The sequence below is a fragment of the Telmatherina bonti genome (genome assembly GCF_933228915.1).
Source record: "Telmatherina bonti genome assembly, chromosome: 23".
NCBI lineage: Eukaryota > Metazoa > Chordata > Actinopteri > Atheriniformes > Telmatherinidae > Telmatherina > Telmatherina bonti.
The window spans coordinates 9,674,827-9,690,719 of NC_136632.1; the positions used below are offsets into that span (position 1 = coordinate 9,674,827).

The following is a 15,893-nucleotide window of genomic DNA, read 5'->3' on the forward strand; positions in this document are numbered from 1 at the left end:
TGCTTTAAAAATGTATAACTCTGATCAATCACTACCTTCTCCCCTCTCAGGCCTCTTTCGCCTTTGTCACCCTGCATAAAAAAGACAAACTATAAAACCCACGTCATGTTTTATCTTAATCTTAACTTCAATATAAGCAGCATTATCCTCTTACCTTACTTCCTGGGTAACCCTGAACACACAGAAACATAGGAGCAGGGCATTTGAACATGCATCTCTAATGCATGACATCTAACGAGATGTATAGCATCCATTTGCAAGCAAAGCGCTGCAGTCATCACTCAGTTTCCATGCAAACTACACTACGCAACAGCAGAAATGGCATGCAAATATTTATGTGCTATTGGTACCGGATGCAGAAATAGGCTGTGTATAAATATTAGACTCACAGGAGCTCCTGGAGGACCCATTGGGATTGGAAATGCTTCTCGGACTTCATCAATTGTGGCGCCCTAAGAACAGATTTGGTAGAAATAGGTAAGGCTAGGCATCCATTTAGAGCGAAGTTGAACAGTTTGATGCTTTTTTTCTGCATAAACACTGAGCAGAAATATGTCAAGCTATGAATAATAATAAACACTTTCTTTCCCAAAAAACTTACATACAGTATGCTAGCATGTAACATATTTATTATGATTGCTCTACACTGCTGAACTCAGTAAAGGATTTAGCATATTAGCAAATTTTAGCATTCTGTTTTTTTATAGTTCACACAGTCCCAACTTTATTACATGCAGAACTGCAGGTCAAAACATGACTATAAACTTTTGGCAAAAACTGACATAAAATGTTCGAAAAAAATCAAATTAACAAACAGACAAGTTTTTGTTTTTTTGTTTTTTTTTACCTCAGGAGTGACAAGCACTTGCCTACCAGGTAATCCTGGAGGTCCTTGTTCTCCCTTACTTCCATCTTTGCCCTGTAAAGTAATAAATAACACTTAGTTACCACCTAAATTATGAAGAGATGAAACATTACTTTCCATTTAAAAGTACTTACATTTGCACCGGCATCACCTTTGTCCCCCTTAAGTTTGGATAAAAGTTAGCATGTTAAATAAAAGATAACTTCTGAAATGTTTTAGTTGGTATCGGATCTTTTAAGGACCTTTTTTCCGTCATCTCCTTTGGCACCTTTGTCACCCTGTAAAAAGAAAACGTTTTGTAATTTTAACAATTTTTTAAAAGAAAATCCACAAGAAGTCACGATATGTTGCGTATCAGAAATGCATGTGGCATTCATTACATCTCTTCCCGGCATGCCTCTCTTCCCGTCGACGCCAGCTCTCCCCTGCAAAGAAGAAGCATCACTGATGTTGTTTTCACGAGAATAAAATGAATGTAAAAGAACCAAAACCTACAATATATTTTCTTTTACTGGCAAACATGCTGATGTCAGTAGTTACTAAGAGGTTAAAAACTTATTAAGGAAGAAAAGTTACAATCAGAGTCATACCCACCGGCGTTCCAGGTAAGCCAGGAATCCCAACAATTCCAATCCCACCTTTGTCTCCTTTCTCTCCTCTCTGTTTACACACACAGACATATCAAACACACAATTGTTGCAAGCATACAGTATTTATCTAGTGCAGATGCATCAATTGCAGCAAAAAATAAATAAAGGACAACCTGCAGCAAAAAAGAAAGAAATGATTCTAAAACCTTTCATAAGTTTTACTCAGACTTTCAAAAAAAAAAAAAAACAAAACACAACCAAAATAAAATACAAAAAAATAATTAAAAAAATAAAAAAAAAACCTGTTTAAAATTTTTTTAGTTCTTTTTGTTGGAGTTCAATAAACAGCGCCTGAACCACAAATTTAACCACGTTCATGACTGATCTGGAATCATGTTTAAAAGACCCTCTTTCAAATCTAAAGTTTTACACATCAACATAATTAATAATTATTATTGAGGGGGAAAAAATGGCAGCACAACTCCAAAAGCTTTAGGATTAGTGTGCTTTGAATGGATGAGGCCAACATGGGGATGTTTAGTCTGCTCAGTGACTGGTCAAAGCCAAACGCAGCATATCATCACAAACAGCTACTTCAAACTGTTAGTCACACAGAGGAGCTCTGAATATTTGGGCTTATTTTGCAACCACAGCATCTGGACACCAAAAAACTGCTGAATAAACTATATACTCTTATGAATACTAAAGTATCCCAGAACTCATCTGCCTGACAGCTGAGACTTGACTAAAACTGCTGGATGTAACATAATTTATGTCAGCATTAGTATCACATGTTTTTCAGCTTCCTTATGCCGGCATTTTAAAGTTCAACAAGCTGAACTTTGAGCCTCTGTGTGCAGTTTTTTCTAGTCCAGACTACGGTTATATCACATAAGGACTCTCTTAAAGGTGGAGTATGTAAGATTTTCAATATTTAAAAAAAAAAAAAAATCTAAAAAAATAACTACAATCATAATTAGATAGCTTTTTTTAAAACACGTAGGTTCCAGTCTGTCCATATTTGATGTGTTATTAAATTACAAGTTTAAATAATGACAAAGACCCTTCTTAAATGTTTGCCTACCAGTAAAAAAAAGTGCTTTTTGTCATTTGTCATTAATTAAACTTGTAATTTAATAACACATCAAATATGGACAAACTGGAACCTACATGTTCAAAAAACTTTCTAATTATGATTGTAGTTATTTTATTAGTTAATTTTTTTTTAAATACTGAAAATCTTACATACTCCACCTTTAATGTCTTCCTTAAAGCACTTGGTTTTCTGGGGTTATGCCTCAGGCTGGTGTCTTGTTCTAATATAAACCTTTACTCCAGCCAGAGAACCTGAACACTCTGGAAAAAGTAGTCTCTAAGGATTATTGTGTTTTCCTGCAGCTCTCTTTCTCTTTATCTCAGAAGTCTCTCAGCTTGTTATAGAGTTGTCATAACGTTCCCACCCCCAGGTTGACCTGCAGGAATGATGAGGGGATGTTTAATCTCCTGTTTCGCTGCATGTCATGAGGAATTGCTGTCAAGTAAAGAACTGCACTTATAGTTTCAGATTGTGTCATATCTGCAGAGAATTTTTATGTTTCCCATCAGCTTATTTGACCAATAAACTTTGTTCCTGAACACTGATCGGTAGGTTGGCCAGACATGAAAGAATTGTTGCTTTTTATCATCTTTTATTTGACACCTCAGATAACCCCTGTGCTGTGGGCACGTTCAGTGCTGCCGTGTTACAATTCTGTCCCGGAAGTCTGAAGTCATTTCTGTCAACACAGTGGTTTAGTTTCACTCTGACACACGTCGGTTTTGAGACTTTGAACACACAGAAATGTATCAAAATAAGTACAATTTTATAATTCCTAATTCTGAATCGCTTAGTTCAATTGAGGGTATTTGATTAAATACCAAATAGGCATTTTAAAATCAAAACATCTCCAAGCACATTACATTTTTAATTAAATTACAGACACATAATTTTATACTCTAAAACCCTTCAGCTTCACATGTTCAGTTTGAGACCATGTAAACCATTTATACACAAAACATAATGTGTTTTCATCCCTGTTCCATGTTCACAATAACCAAAACATGTTGGAAAACCCATGAGATTATTATTATTTGCAATTATGTCATTATATTCATTTATTCGTTTTCTTTACAGCTTAGTCCAATTAGGGGTTGTGGGAAGCTGGAGCCTATCCCAGTAATCATTGGGTGGGAGGCAGGGTACACCCTGGACAGGTCACCAGTCCATCACAGATGTCATATATCATTATATATTTTTTTCTCTACTTGGCACTTGTTTATAAGAACAGCCCCTTATGAATTATTAAATCACATTTGCACAGTCTAGACCTGAATAAGTGGCAGAAAATGGAAGGATGATCATCCAATTTTAAAATTCAATTAGATTAATCACATTTTCTCTAAAATGGATTAAACACACACATACAAACACACACACACACACACACACTTGCTGAACATGAATGGATTAAAATCAGAGTTACTGCAGCTTGCAGAGGAGCCAATGTTGGCTTGAAGTTTGACGGAGCTTTTTTTCCTTTCTCTTTTCTCTCTCTCTTTTTCTCTCTACGAGGTGTTTTTCTGTTTTCTCTTCTTCTCGACTCTCTTTCTGTCCCTCTTCTATCCTCTCCACTCCGGTCCAGCAATACAAACGTTATAATACAAGTAATTATGCAAAATAAATAGAAAAATAAAATGAGAATCCTGAATATCATGGGGAGCGTAATATCTATAATGCTTCCCTACGCAAAGTAAATTTGCCCAGCAGAACACAGAATCCAGAAAATCATTCTGCTTGCTTAAATTCTGGACAAGACAAAAAAAACAAAAAAAAGAAGTTCGACGGAGCTGAAACTGCTCATCGTAAAGTTTAGAGCATACATGAAGTGAGAGACCATACCGTTGTCTGTCATCGTTATACGGAATGATTGTGGGAACTTACAGCACAAAAATTATTTCAGTGGATGTGATTGGGGTGGAATGGTGAATATTAAGGACTGTAAAAACAAAAAGTTTATTCGATGCTTAATTTTAAATTCTTTTTACATGAAAAGCGAGCCGAAAAATGTGTGTTTTGTTACTAATTTCATTTTTAATTTTCAGAGGTCAGCTGTGTTAGGTCTGTGTTAGGTCTGATAATAGTGTGACTAAGATGTGCATGAATAGTCAGCACAGACGGAAGCTGCAAATTTTGGTGTGCTGATTGTCACAATAAGTTGAAAACTGGTTTTCCACCCTAAATATGCAATTGGTCTTATTCTTCCTTTGCCTACAGATCGTCTTGCAACAACTTATTATGAGATCTTTGTTTTGTGATACTACATTGCAAAGTTATTCATTGGCATTCAAATCTGCACATACACTGCTATGTAATGTGCATTATTTTGTTTAAATAGTGACTAGAAATAAATGTAATATGAAACACTGCAGCACTCACCAGAGCAGACTCTCCTTTTTGCCCCTTTTCTCCCTACAATAAATATAAAACATCATGTGAGTCAACATACATTCAGATATACTCAACACACTCACGATGTAAACACCAGATGTAGTGTGTGTGGGTTCAACCATCATTCCTGGTTTTCCTGGTGTGCCGTCAAGTCCAACTCTTCCAGAGCCACTCTGCAAGGTATATGGTTACGCAATATAAATAAAAATTGTTTAAAAACATAATGTATCATTGATAAAAAAGTGACAAATTCTGTTCACACCAACCGGAGATGGTCCCGGTAATCCAGGCTTCCCATCTGGACCCTGTTGAGAAACATGCATTCAGCACAGTCATGGAGGCTTTAGTTTTATGTCAACACAAAAAAACTTTGGAAAGCTAACAAGTAATTAATTCAGACCAAAACTATTTGTTCACTTCTGATAACCATCAGTCAGAAACAGATCCGTCTGAACAAGGTCAGCACTGTGCCAAAATGATGATCAAAGACGTGGCAAAAAAACTGTCATGTCCTTACAATGTAATTTGATTTAATAGATTTGATCTACTTTAGTTTTTTTTTCTTTATTTCATTTTTTTAATTTCTTCTTAGCCCCACTGTAAAGCTTTTAATAATTTTATGTAAAGTACTTTTAATTGTCTTGCATATGAAATGTGCTGTACACATAAACTTGCCTAACTTATCAATCTAATACTGAGCATCTAAACGAAGTGTAATTTCAGCATATGTTTTATTCAACACATTTTAAGACCAGGTATCCTTGAGATGTCTGATATTTTCAGCCAATTCTGACAGTAAAATGCAATATCAGAAATTATGGGTATAAATTTTTACTTTTTAAATGGCAAAACTTTTATGCAACATGCACATATTATATATCAAACTCTTCAGCTATTTCTCCTCAAACTCAAAATGAGAAATACAAGAGATGTCATGTTTAGGTGTCCAGATGTTTTTGTTTGTTTAGCACATCTCACCCCAATACTATTGGTTGACAATGATATTGGAAATTAGGTGTTGGACAATACCAGTATATCAGATATCAGTGATAAAGCCAATATCAAACATCCTTATTAAAATCTATTAAAATTTTATCATCGTCATAATGTTGCTAAAGGAATTTTGTTTGAGTGATGCAGATGACTGAGTCCATGAACTTGTTGCTTCCTGGTTGGATTTTGGCATTTCCTTACTAATGGTGTGTCCTGAAAATGCACTTTAAGTCTTTCTAGTTGATGTAAAATGCTTCAAAGAGAAATCTGATATGAATTAGCTGAGAAAAACATTTTTATCCATTTTTTTTTTTTTGTAAAGCTCTTCATAACCAAGCTCCATATATTCAGGTCTTATAGTTCCTTATTTCCAATCAGAGTATTTTGCTCTCGCACCGCAGTTTTACTTGAGGTTCCAGGAGGTTCTAAAAGGAGAATAGGAGGCAGAACCTTCAGTCATCAGACCTCTGTAAAACCAGCTCTCAGCTCTCTACCTTCAAGTTTAAACTTTCTTTTTTTACAAAGCTTTTACTTCAGGATGTCTCTACAAAACTTGAAAATTCCTGAGTTTGGTTCTGCTGAAGACTTTTCCTCCTAATAAAAGGATTTTCTTTTTCCTTTCCACTCTCGTCCTCGCCTCATGCAAGCTGAGGATTGGGACTGAATCGAAGAGAAGGTTCATTGTAATCTGTTGGCTTTCTTTGCTTGTAGTTTGTTTTCACTGAATTGAACTGCATCCTAACTTCTTTGATATGATGTTACTGTAAACCAGGGGTGTCCAGCTCAGGTCCTCGAGGACCTCTGTCCTGCAGGTTCTCTGCAACACACCTGACTCAAACTAATCAGTCATTGTGCAGAACTTCACTGGCTGTTGGATCCATTTAATGGAAGCCAGGTGTGTTGGAGCAGGGATACATCAAAAACCTGCAGGATAGAGGCTCTTGAGGACCGTCTTTGGGTACCTCTGCTGTGAACTAATGCTGAGCAAATAAATGCTAATAAGAATATGCTAAATATTAACTTATACTTGAAAAAAAACAGTCATCTTGTGGTATGTAGTGTCTTACATAAATCAGAGAAACTCAGCAAACTGTTTCACTCATTCATTCATGATCACTTAGTCTAATTAAGGGTTGCGGGGAAGCAAACTGTCACAATTGTGAAAGTGAAAAACTATTGCTGAATTTTGGGGATGGTTTCAAAGACGGACTACAGAGATTCAGTTTAAACTCGTTGCATGTCAGCATGTCATTAGAAGCCCAACTTTAGACTTGTAAAATATCTACTTCTATATTCATGTCATTTTGGCTAATAGAAAGGATACTCACTCTGGGACCAGGTAGACCTGTTTCTCCTCTCAAACCAGGCTGACCCGGCTCTCCTGGCTCACCCTGCATAAAAGAGTGGGAAAAAAACCATAACAAAGTTGGGACTTTGTATAAAACATAAACGAAACCAGAATACAATACTTAACAAATCCCTTAAAACTTATGTTCCACTTAATTGATTACAAAAACAAGTTATTTAATGTTCAAACTGTTAAATTTGATTGGTTTTCACAACGTCCACACCTATATATCATGAAGATGAAGGTGTCAAAAGAAGCTGCATGTTCTTTTTCCAGTTACCTTAATCACTCTGGCCAGTATGTTGTTGTTGTCGGCAACAATCTGGTGAATCACACAATGAGATATCGCAATTTCAGATGATTAGGAGCCGACTAGTCTTTTTTCTTTTTTCTCCTTTCTAAGCTCGGTTACAACAAAAGCTTCCATTACACCTAGTTGATCTGATGAAAAATTGTGTAAAAAGGTAATTTAGAGTTGTTTACTTGTGTTCCCGGAGGGCCAGGTTTCCCCTTTGTGATAACGGCGGGGTGATCAAAAGAACACAGACAAAGACATAGTTAAAATCTAAAATGTCACACTGAAACACATTCCACATTTGCAACACAAAAGGGAAATTTGCAAGCGCACTGAGGGGTAACATACACACACAATGCCAAGTTAATTAATAATATATCTAAATGGAAATCATGACGTTATTAGAGGATGTGGAGGATGTGACAACATGAAGGGATGATGGACACAGAAGACTGGTCAGAAACCAGTCAACAAGGAGAATGGGTAAAAACAGGGAGAGGTGACGTCTGCGAACATACCGGCTCTCCTTTGTCACCTTTATTCCCATCCGTACCCTACAGAAATTGTAAAAAGTCACAGTTTGTGCAAAGCAATAAAGTTTAATTTGAATAAATAAGTTTAAGGTCACATCCACTCTCGTTTCAAATCACAGCCACCAGCAAGGTGGAGTTATTGTTGTTTTTATCTTGTTTTTCTCTTGGCTATCATATCATATAACTTACAGGTAAGCCAAGCTTTCCAGGTTCCCCTTTGTCTCCAGGGTCCCCTGGTCGCCCTGGCAACCCCAGTGGGCCCTGATGAGCAATAAGATTGTAATGAGAGAAAGTATACAGCCGTGCATTAAAATAAAATTTAAAACCACCGTGTATATGCCTTAAACCAGATATTCAGGAGACAAATGTTTATTTTGTAGACAAAGTTATTAAAATAAACATAAAACAGAGTTAAATTAATAAATTTGAGGGTAATTGTCAATAAATTGGTAAAGAAAAAACTCTAAATGAAGTGAATAGGAACACAGACTGTATCACTTGTTATGACACTGAATTGGGTGGTGTTGAGCAAATCTTTTCTTGCTGTGATCAAACATTATTTTCCTACCATATTATTGATTTCTCATGTGTCCACAGGCTATTAAAATCTGCCACAGAGGCCTTGCTGTTTGCTTTGATGTTGGCTCAGCTGTGTTGCATCATTTATATCTCTTTAAATACATTTTCTCATGTTTGCTTTTTCCCCCTCTTTTCTTGTTTCTTAATTTAAACTGAAAAATGCTGAAGTATATACCCGTATTCCTCTTCCACCAGGCTCTCCAGTTGGCCCTTGTTCACCCTGTGAGATCCAAAGTGAAATGATTGTTTAAGATGTATAATTGTTGAACATAACTAAATTATATTGACTTCCAAAAATTCACATCTCGATCTTGTTAATAATACCAAAAGTAAATTAAAAAAAAAATCAACATAATTGAAACCTTTACCTTCATTCCTTGTTCTCCTTTTGCTCCAGACACACCCTACACATGCAGCGAAAAACTCTCATCAGGTTTAGCATCAAGATATTTAGCTACTAACTTAAACATATATAGACAGAGCTTTATGCCTTCCTTTACTCCAGCTGAACTTAGAACATCATTTACATATGTTTCAATAATTAGCATTTTGTGATTTTTGTTGAAGCATTTAATCAGTCTTTAATGCCTCGACTACATGTGAAATTTTGTTATGTAATTACTGTGCTGTGTTATGTAAACTGGATACAATAATGACTATTTTGATCATTTCAAAAGCTCCAGTATGTAAAATATTTCAGAATTTCACAGCATTATGCATTATTTTCGGTATCTGTGACAGCCACTCCGCATTTACTTACATCTTTACCTCTTAATCCTGGTTCTCCAGGATTGCCAGGTATGCCAATACTTCCCTTGTCACCTTTACTACCATCTTTCCCCTGTAAAAACAGAAAGACAAAAGTCTAAAACCCAGATGCTACCTCAGAAGATACTACAAATAATCAAAGAGTTTGCATGTGTTACCTTGGCAAAGTAGAGCAAAAAGCTAAAGAAAATTCACCAACCTCACCAATCACTTCCCTTCTTGTTGCAGGTAACTTATAAATTTAAATTAGGGAAATATTTTCTCCCTTAGTCGAGTCCCTCTATATTCATCAGCCTGTTGCTCGCTTTGCTTTCTGCCGTGTGGTGCTGAGCAAATGGCACACAGTTGCAGCCCTTAAGCTGAAAACAGCTGCCTGCTGTGCGTGGAAATGAGGTGTTTAAAGTGGTCTGAGTGGGCAGCCCCCACCTGCAAAATGCAAACAGAACCCCAAAGACTGCAGGTTCTTTGTGGGTTTTTGCACACTAGTGACGCGCATACACTAGAGCAGGGCTACTCAATTAAATATTCAGGTGGGCCAGATTTTTTTAAAGAAAATGATCAGAGCCAGTAAATAAAGTAAGGGAAAATAAATCAGTAAAAGTAAACACATTAATTGGAAAAAAAAAAGACAGACACATTTACATTTTGAAAAATAAGTAGTTCATTCATTTTTTTTATTTTTAATTCAGTCCCGTATGACAACGGCAAATGCATAAGATAAAATAATAAAAATTCCAGTCAGCAACTATTTTTCTCCTAACTTCTTACATAAAAAGGTCCAATATACAATATAATCTTTAAACACTGCCACACACTCATTGTATATTAAACGCATCAGTTTGGCGCTCGAATGTGACGGCAAAATGAATAAATAGTTATCAGTCCAGGCGGGGTTAAATCTGTGGTTTTTGTTGTCAATTTTGTGTTTTGGGACAGAGAGTGACATGCTTGCTAGCACTACAACTTCAAAACACAACAACATGCGCTGGGGTTGATGTTGCTAGGCAACCAAGTGTTGCATTCATGGTCTGCACAACTGTAGGATTGTAGGCTACTTAATCAGCGTAGGAATGACTAAATTTCTTGATTAATATCTTTAGTCTTTGCCAAGCAGCAACCTCCGGCAGTTAAAAGTGAAGCCTATGCGGAAGTGCATAAAACTGCAGTTCCCCCTTCATCCACTAGGGGCTCCAAAACAGAGCAAATCCCCATAGACCCCCATGTTAAAAAGGCCAACTTCATGGCAGAAATAAACATGTTTACAACCTGGTTCAAAAATCCATTTTCGGGTTTATAGGTCAGGTTTACCTTCATGACAACTGTGGGGTGAGTGAATTTTTTTCTAACTCGCCAGATTAAAAGTAATTTAATCTTGAAGTTCGGCAAATTTAGGGGTGTGTCCTTTTGATTGACAGGTACCAATCTCTGGCTTCAAGTCAGAAGAAAGTAGAACAACCGCGGTTTTTAGCCGGTTAACAACGTGATTTAGCTTTAGCCCGCTTACCTCCGTTAGCTGGGTAGCTCCCGTTATCTCGGGGTTAGCTCGGTTAGCTTTTAGCTACATAAAAGCTCGGAGTTCGCTCGATGTCAATCATCCGCCATGACGCTCATGGCTACCCTCTCAGCTCCACCTCTTTGCCCATATTTGTATTGTCCCGGCGAGATGACGCGCATGACGCTGCCAACATGGCGACGGTAGGAACCGCCCACCGAGCTTCAATTCAGCTCTTCAGAAACCTATGGGTGGCGTCACGGAGACTCCGTCCATCTCTTTATATACAGTCTATGGTCTTTACATAAGCTGGGCCACATAGAAGTTGGTTCTGGGCCGCCATTTGAAGAGGCCTGCACTAGAGATTAAATGAAAAGCAACGGCAAAACGAATATTTCTAATATTCAGGGTTAAAGTACCGTCACTCAGCTGGTGCAAAATAGCCACTCTTTGCTCCTTCAAACATTCTTTTATAAAAAAAAAAACAAAAAAAAAACTTGTGTGTTTTGTGGTATTTTCTTGTGGCATAACTGCCTTTCACTTGCGATTTAGCTAACCCACAAATATCCTGACATTTTCCTTGAAAGTAAAAATTGAGAATTGCCCCAATAACAATGACAAAGCATTCTGATGCAGATTTTTTGCAAATTAAGGCCAAAGCATCATAGTGCCACCATCACATTTCACAAGTGTGATGAAGTATCTTATTAGCCTTATCACCAACTAGTTTTGTTATCTTTTTTAGCCCAATGAGGATCAACAACCTTTTGCTAAAGTTCTCAGAAACCTGCATCTTCTGTACCGTTGAACACCTTTCAGATGAAAGTCAGGCTTTGACAGATCTCCGTTCTCTGAGTGAAACATGTTAATTTACACCCGACTGAAGCACCTGACTGTACTTTAACCATATTACCTGCAACTTTTAGCCACTTGCTGATAAATGACATGATTTTTATATGTTTTTTTTTTAAATATTAAAATATGTTCTGATGTTATTTTCATGTTCACAAACTTTTCAGCACCATGTTAGACATCTGATGCAGAATTTATGTTTACATGCTTATTGTACAGCCGCTGAGGAAAATAACAGATTTAATTTACCTTTGGTCCTGGTTTTCCAGATAAACCAACGTTTCCCTGAGATTGATAGAACTGATTAATTATTTCAAAGTAGATAAAAATGTTTAACAACCATTTCCTGCTTTTGAACCAAATGACTCACCCTCTCACCATTCTCCCCTTTTGGTCCTTGCTGTCCTGGAATCCCAAAACCAGGACTACCCTGCACACGTAAAATTTAAACAATAAACAAGTTAGCATCTGTTTGGTCTGTTTTCACATAACTCATCATTTGTCATGATTAACCTTTTCTCCTTTGTCGCCTCGTTGTCCTTTTATGCCCTGAGGGCCTGTGGGACCAACTGGGCCAATGTCTCCCTGACAGACAGAAAATATGCACATACAGTAAATGACCAGCAGGCCACACTTCCCCTCCTTCTAAACGATACCCAGCAGACTGAGATTAAAGAGGTACGATCCAACCAATCACTCAGAAGCCAACTGCAAAAGCTAATGAGGGAAATCCTAATTGTTTTTGATAAGTGGGCCCAGAGGATTGAGTCTGAATGCACAAGAATACCCTGAACAATTAATTAACTATGTTTTCATGGAATAAAACTTCAAGAGAATCTCCTCCCTGCGGCTGACTGATGCATTTTCAGCCAGTTAAGGCAAATATATGTAAACAACTTAGATGTGCATGTGAGGTTGTGACCAAATTTAATAAGGTGAAGCAGCAAACAGTTGGACTGTCTAACTTTTTCCCCCTACCCTGAACAAACTTTGCAACTTATATAATTTTCAATCTATACTAGAGATTCTATATTAATGTAGGTTGTGTCTATTTTTGCTTATATTTACAGACCAAACACAGCATGATCAACCTTATCAAACCTCTAAGAAATCAGCTAAAATGCTCAACAGAGTAAACAGATTTCTGTTCACATTACCTGAAAAATAAATAGTAACATGTTTGACCAAAGCGGCTGACTTACCCTGGCACCTTTTTTCCCCGTTGGACCAATAATCTGTTGTAATGGGAAAAATAAGAAAGAGGGCTGAGTAACAGCTGCTTCTATTTGTGGATTTTTACATGCTTAAACAATCCGCTTACTCCCTTGGCAGGATCTCCAGGGGCTCCTCTAGGACCTTCATCTCCTTTCAGCCCCATTGGCCCTGTCAGTCCCTTGAAAATTCAAGGTAAGCATGTTTAAAAAAGCGAGAGAGAGAAAAAAAAGTTGTTTTTATATCTGTGCCATTTCCATCATGACTCACTCCAAGGCTGTCGGCCAGAAATACAAACTTTGTTAAAAAGGAAAGAAAAAAGATTCTCGTTAAGACTGTATTTTTTCAGAAGTACTTGGCAAGCTTAAATTTACAATCATCAAAGATACCTACTGAGGATTGATTGGCTTACAGTCTTGTGTTATCTGTGATAGAACCCAAGGTTAGGCGCTCAAAATAAACCTCCTTTCTCATGTGTTCATTTGTCAAATGCTAATTATGCCCCAAAAAGACATGAAAGTAGAAAGTTGTAGTTTTTTTAGGCTATGTTTAGTCAGTAGAAGCAGCTGTGATGTTCATTTAATGATGTAATGAAGAATCATCTTCACAAATGATCAATACACAAGCAGAGTAACACTGCTCATTCTGTCACAACACAATGTTGACGCATGACCACCTGCATCCTGGACCAGGACAGTGGTGAACATCACAAAACTACTTCAGAAGAGTTCAGATTTCATCCACAAATCATCTGGAGTGTTCTCCTGATCTCTCACCACTTATACATGAATCTGATGAGGTCTGATTCCATTTACAGCAGGTGTCGGTCCTCAAAGGCTGCTGTTCTGCAGGTTTTTGATGTATCCCTGTTCCAACACACCTGGCTTACAATTAATGAATCCAGCAGTTTATGAAATTCCGCACAATGACTGATTAATTTAAGTCAGGTGTGTTGGAGCAGGGATGCATGGAAAGCCTGCAGGACAGAGGCCCTCTCGTACTGGAGCTGGACTCCCTGATCTAGAGCACATGTGTCAAACTCCAGTCCTCGAGGGCTGGTATCCTGCAGACAACACACCTGACTGAAATGAACACACAGTTGATAAGAAGCAGCTGGATCTATGTGATTGGAGGCAGGTGAGTTGGTAGAGGGAAACAACAAAAACCTGCTGGATACTGGCCCTCGAGGACTGGAGTTCCACACTCCTGATCTAAAGGAAGCAAGCCCAGTTCAACAAAACCCAAACCAAAGCATCAATTAGCAAACTTCCCAGTATGAAACACCACCAGACCCCCTTAAAGATTATTCATCAATGTCAGAGGTCCTTTGGCTGCAGGAAAAAGGTCAGGCAGGTGGTCATAATTTTATGGCTTATTGGTGTATAACTGCATATTCTAGTTATTTATTTATTTTATTTTATTTATTTCTATTAATATATTTATTATTATTATATTTATATAATAATAACAACAACAACAACAACAACAACAACAATAATAATAATAATAATAATATATTATATTATATTATATTATCATAATAATAATAATATTATTGTTATATTTATTCATTTTTATTATTATTATTATTATAGTGTGATTTTATTATTTATTTAATTTAATTTTATGTATTTAATTTTTATTTATTTATTTATTTGTTTATATACTGAATTTCCATTTGGGGATTATTAAAGTATTTTCATTTCATTATTTTGTCTGAGCAGAAGTTGCTGAAATGCATACACATATATCACTGAGTCAAAACACATTTTATCGGCTTCCCACTCACTTGAGAACCTTGTGGTCCAAGTGGTCCCATCTCTCCCCGCTCTCCCTATGAAGAAAAACAAAAACATATTTGTTAATTAACCACAGACAGTGCCACACTCATACATGCTCATTCATGCAGTTTATATTAATATTGTTTGGTTGAATTAAAAGGATTTTTTTTTAATTTGTCAAAGTAACTAAAAAGCAAATAATTTATCCTCAGGCTAAAGAGGGAAGAGTTATTTAAGGTGAGGGATGAACTCACCTTGTCTCCTTGCTCCCCTTTTAATCCCTTTTTCCCCTGCAAGTGAAAATGAATCACTTGCTATGAATCCTTTCATCACTGATGCTTGTGCAGCCTCAGTTATCATTATAAAGAAACAGCATTAGCTTTTAAGCACTGCAGGGTAAAACATGCAGAAAGTCATTGCTAACGCTTAATTGGAGGCAACAATGAAGTACACACCCGGGGTCCAACAATTCCCTGGATGCCGAGCTCTCCACGCTCACCCTTTAAAGAAAATTGAATTCAAATATAACTCTACAATTCTTTTTTCTTTTTATTGCAACATCAAAACAGGTCACATTCAGCATGTTTCATTAAGTTTTTGGTACCTTTGGGCCAACTGGTCCCATAAAGCCAATACTTCCCTGCAAAAGAAAAGATCAAACAGCGGCAGTTTATGTGTGTGTGTGTGTGTGTCTATATTTATTCTGTTCTTATTGCTCTAAAACAGACAACATCTCAGATCCTGCTTCTCTCACAAGTTTGTAAATGTACTGGGCTTTATGTTGTTCAACCATCATACCTTTTCACCCGGCTCTCCACGAGGACCTTGGATGCCTTGTATACCAATTCCTTCTTCACCCTGCAAAAATGTAAAAGGCAAAGGCCACACGTTCAGTTTTACATTAATGCCTGGCAGGTAATGTTAAAAAAAAAAAAAGCTGAAAAACAGTCACTAATGGTTTTACCTTCTCTCCTTTTTGGCCTGGTAATCCTGGTATCCCATCAACGCCAATGGGACCAGGCAGCCCGGCAATACCCTACAATATTTGCATTTATGTGTGTGTGGAAAGGATTGTGAATACGAGTGAGAAAAGAAGCA

The 15,893-nt window shown here is 37.0% G+C and overlaps 1 protein-coding gene across 1 annotated transcript in view; it reads right to left on the reverse strand.

The window, feature by feature from the left end:
* The window catches only part of col7a1l (collagen type VII alpha 1-like), a gene marked incomplete at both ends in the record, with an annotated part of 75,507 nt that overhangs the window by 34,433 nt on the left and 25,181 nt on the right, over positions 1–15,893 (reverse strand). Inside the window, 29 exons of the mRNA XM_079263121.1 lie at positions 36–89; positions 390–452; positions 848–919; positions 1,000–1,026; positions 1,108–1,143; positions 1,246–1,290; positions 1,460–1,525; positions 4,931–4,963; positions 5,026–5,115; positions 5,215–5,247; positions 7,264–7,326; positions 7,564–7,605; positions 7,767–7,793; positions 8,097–8,132; positions 8,301–8,372; positions 8,866–8,910; positions 9,059–9,094; positions 9,451–9,531; positions 12,052–12,087; positions 12,173–12,232; positions 12,316–12,387; positions 13,005–13,037; positions 13,124–13,195; positions 14,804–14,848; positions 15,050–15,085; positions 15,251–15,295; positions 15,400–15,435; positions 15,594–15,653; positions 15,760–15,831. Coding sequence (XP_079119247.1) covers positions 36–89; positions 390–452; positions 848–919; positions 1,000–1,026; positions 1,108–1,143; positions 1,246–1,290; positions 1,460–1,525; positions 4,931–4,963; positions 5,026–5,115; positions 5,215–5,247; positions 7,264–7,326; positions 7,564–7,605; positions 7,767–7,793; positions 8,097–8,132; positions 8,301–8,372; positions 8,866–8,910; positions 9,059–9,094; positions 9,451–9,531; positions 12,052–12,087; positions 12,173–12,232; positions 12,316–12,387; positions 13,005–13,037; positions 13,124–13,195; positions 14,804–14,848; positions 15,050–15,085; positions 15,251–15,295; positions 15,400–15,435; positions 15,594–15,653; positions 15,760–15,831 — 1,488 coding nt within the window. The remainder of the gene's footprint in view (positions 1–35; positions 90–389; positions 453–847; positions 920–999; positions 1,027–1,107; positions 1,144–1,245; positions 1,291–1,459; positions 1,526–4,930; positions 4,964–5,025; positions 5,116–5,214; positions 5,248–7,263; positions 7,327–7,563; positions 7,606–7,766; positions 7,794–8,096; positions 8,133–8,300; positions 8,373–8,865; positions 8,911–9,058; positions 9,095–9,450; positions 9,532–12,051; positions 12,088–12,172; positions 12,233–12,315; positions 12,388–13,004; positions 13,038–13,123; positions 13,196–14,803; positions 14,849–15,049; positions 15,086–15,250; positions 15,296–15,399; positions 15,436–15,593; positions 15,654–15,759; positions 15,832–15,893) is intronic.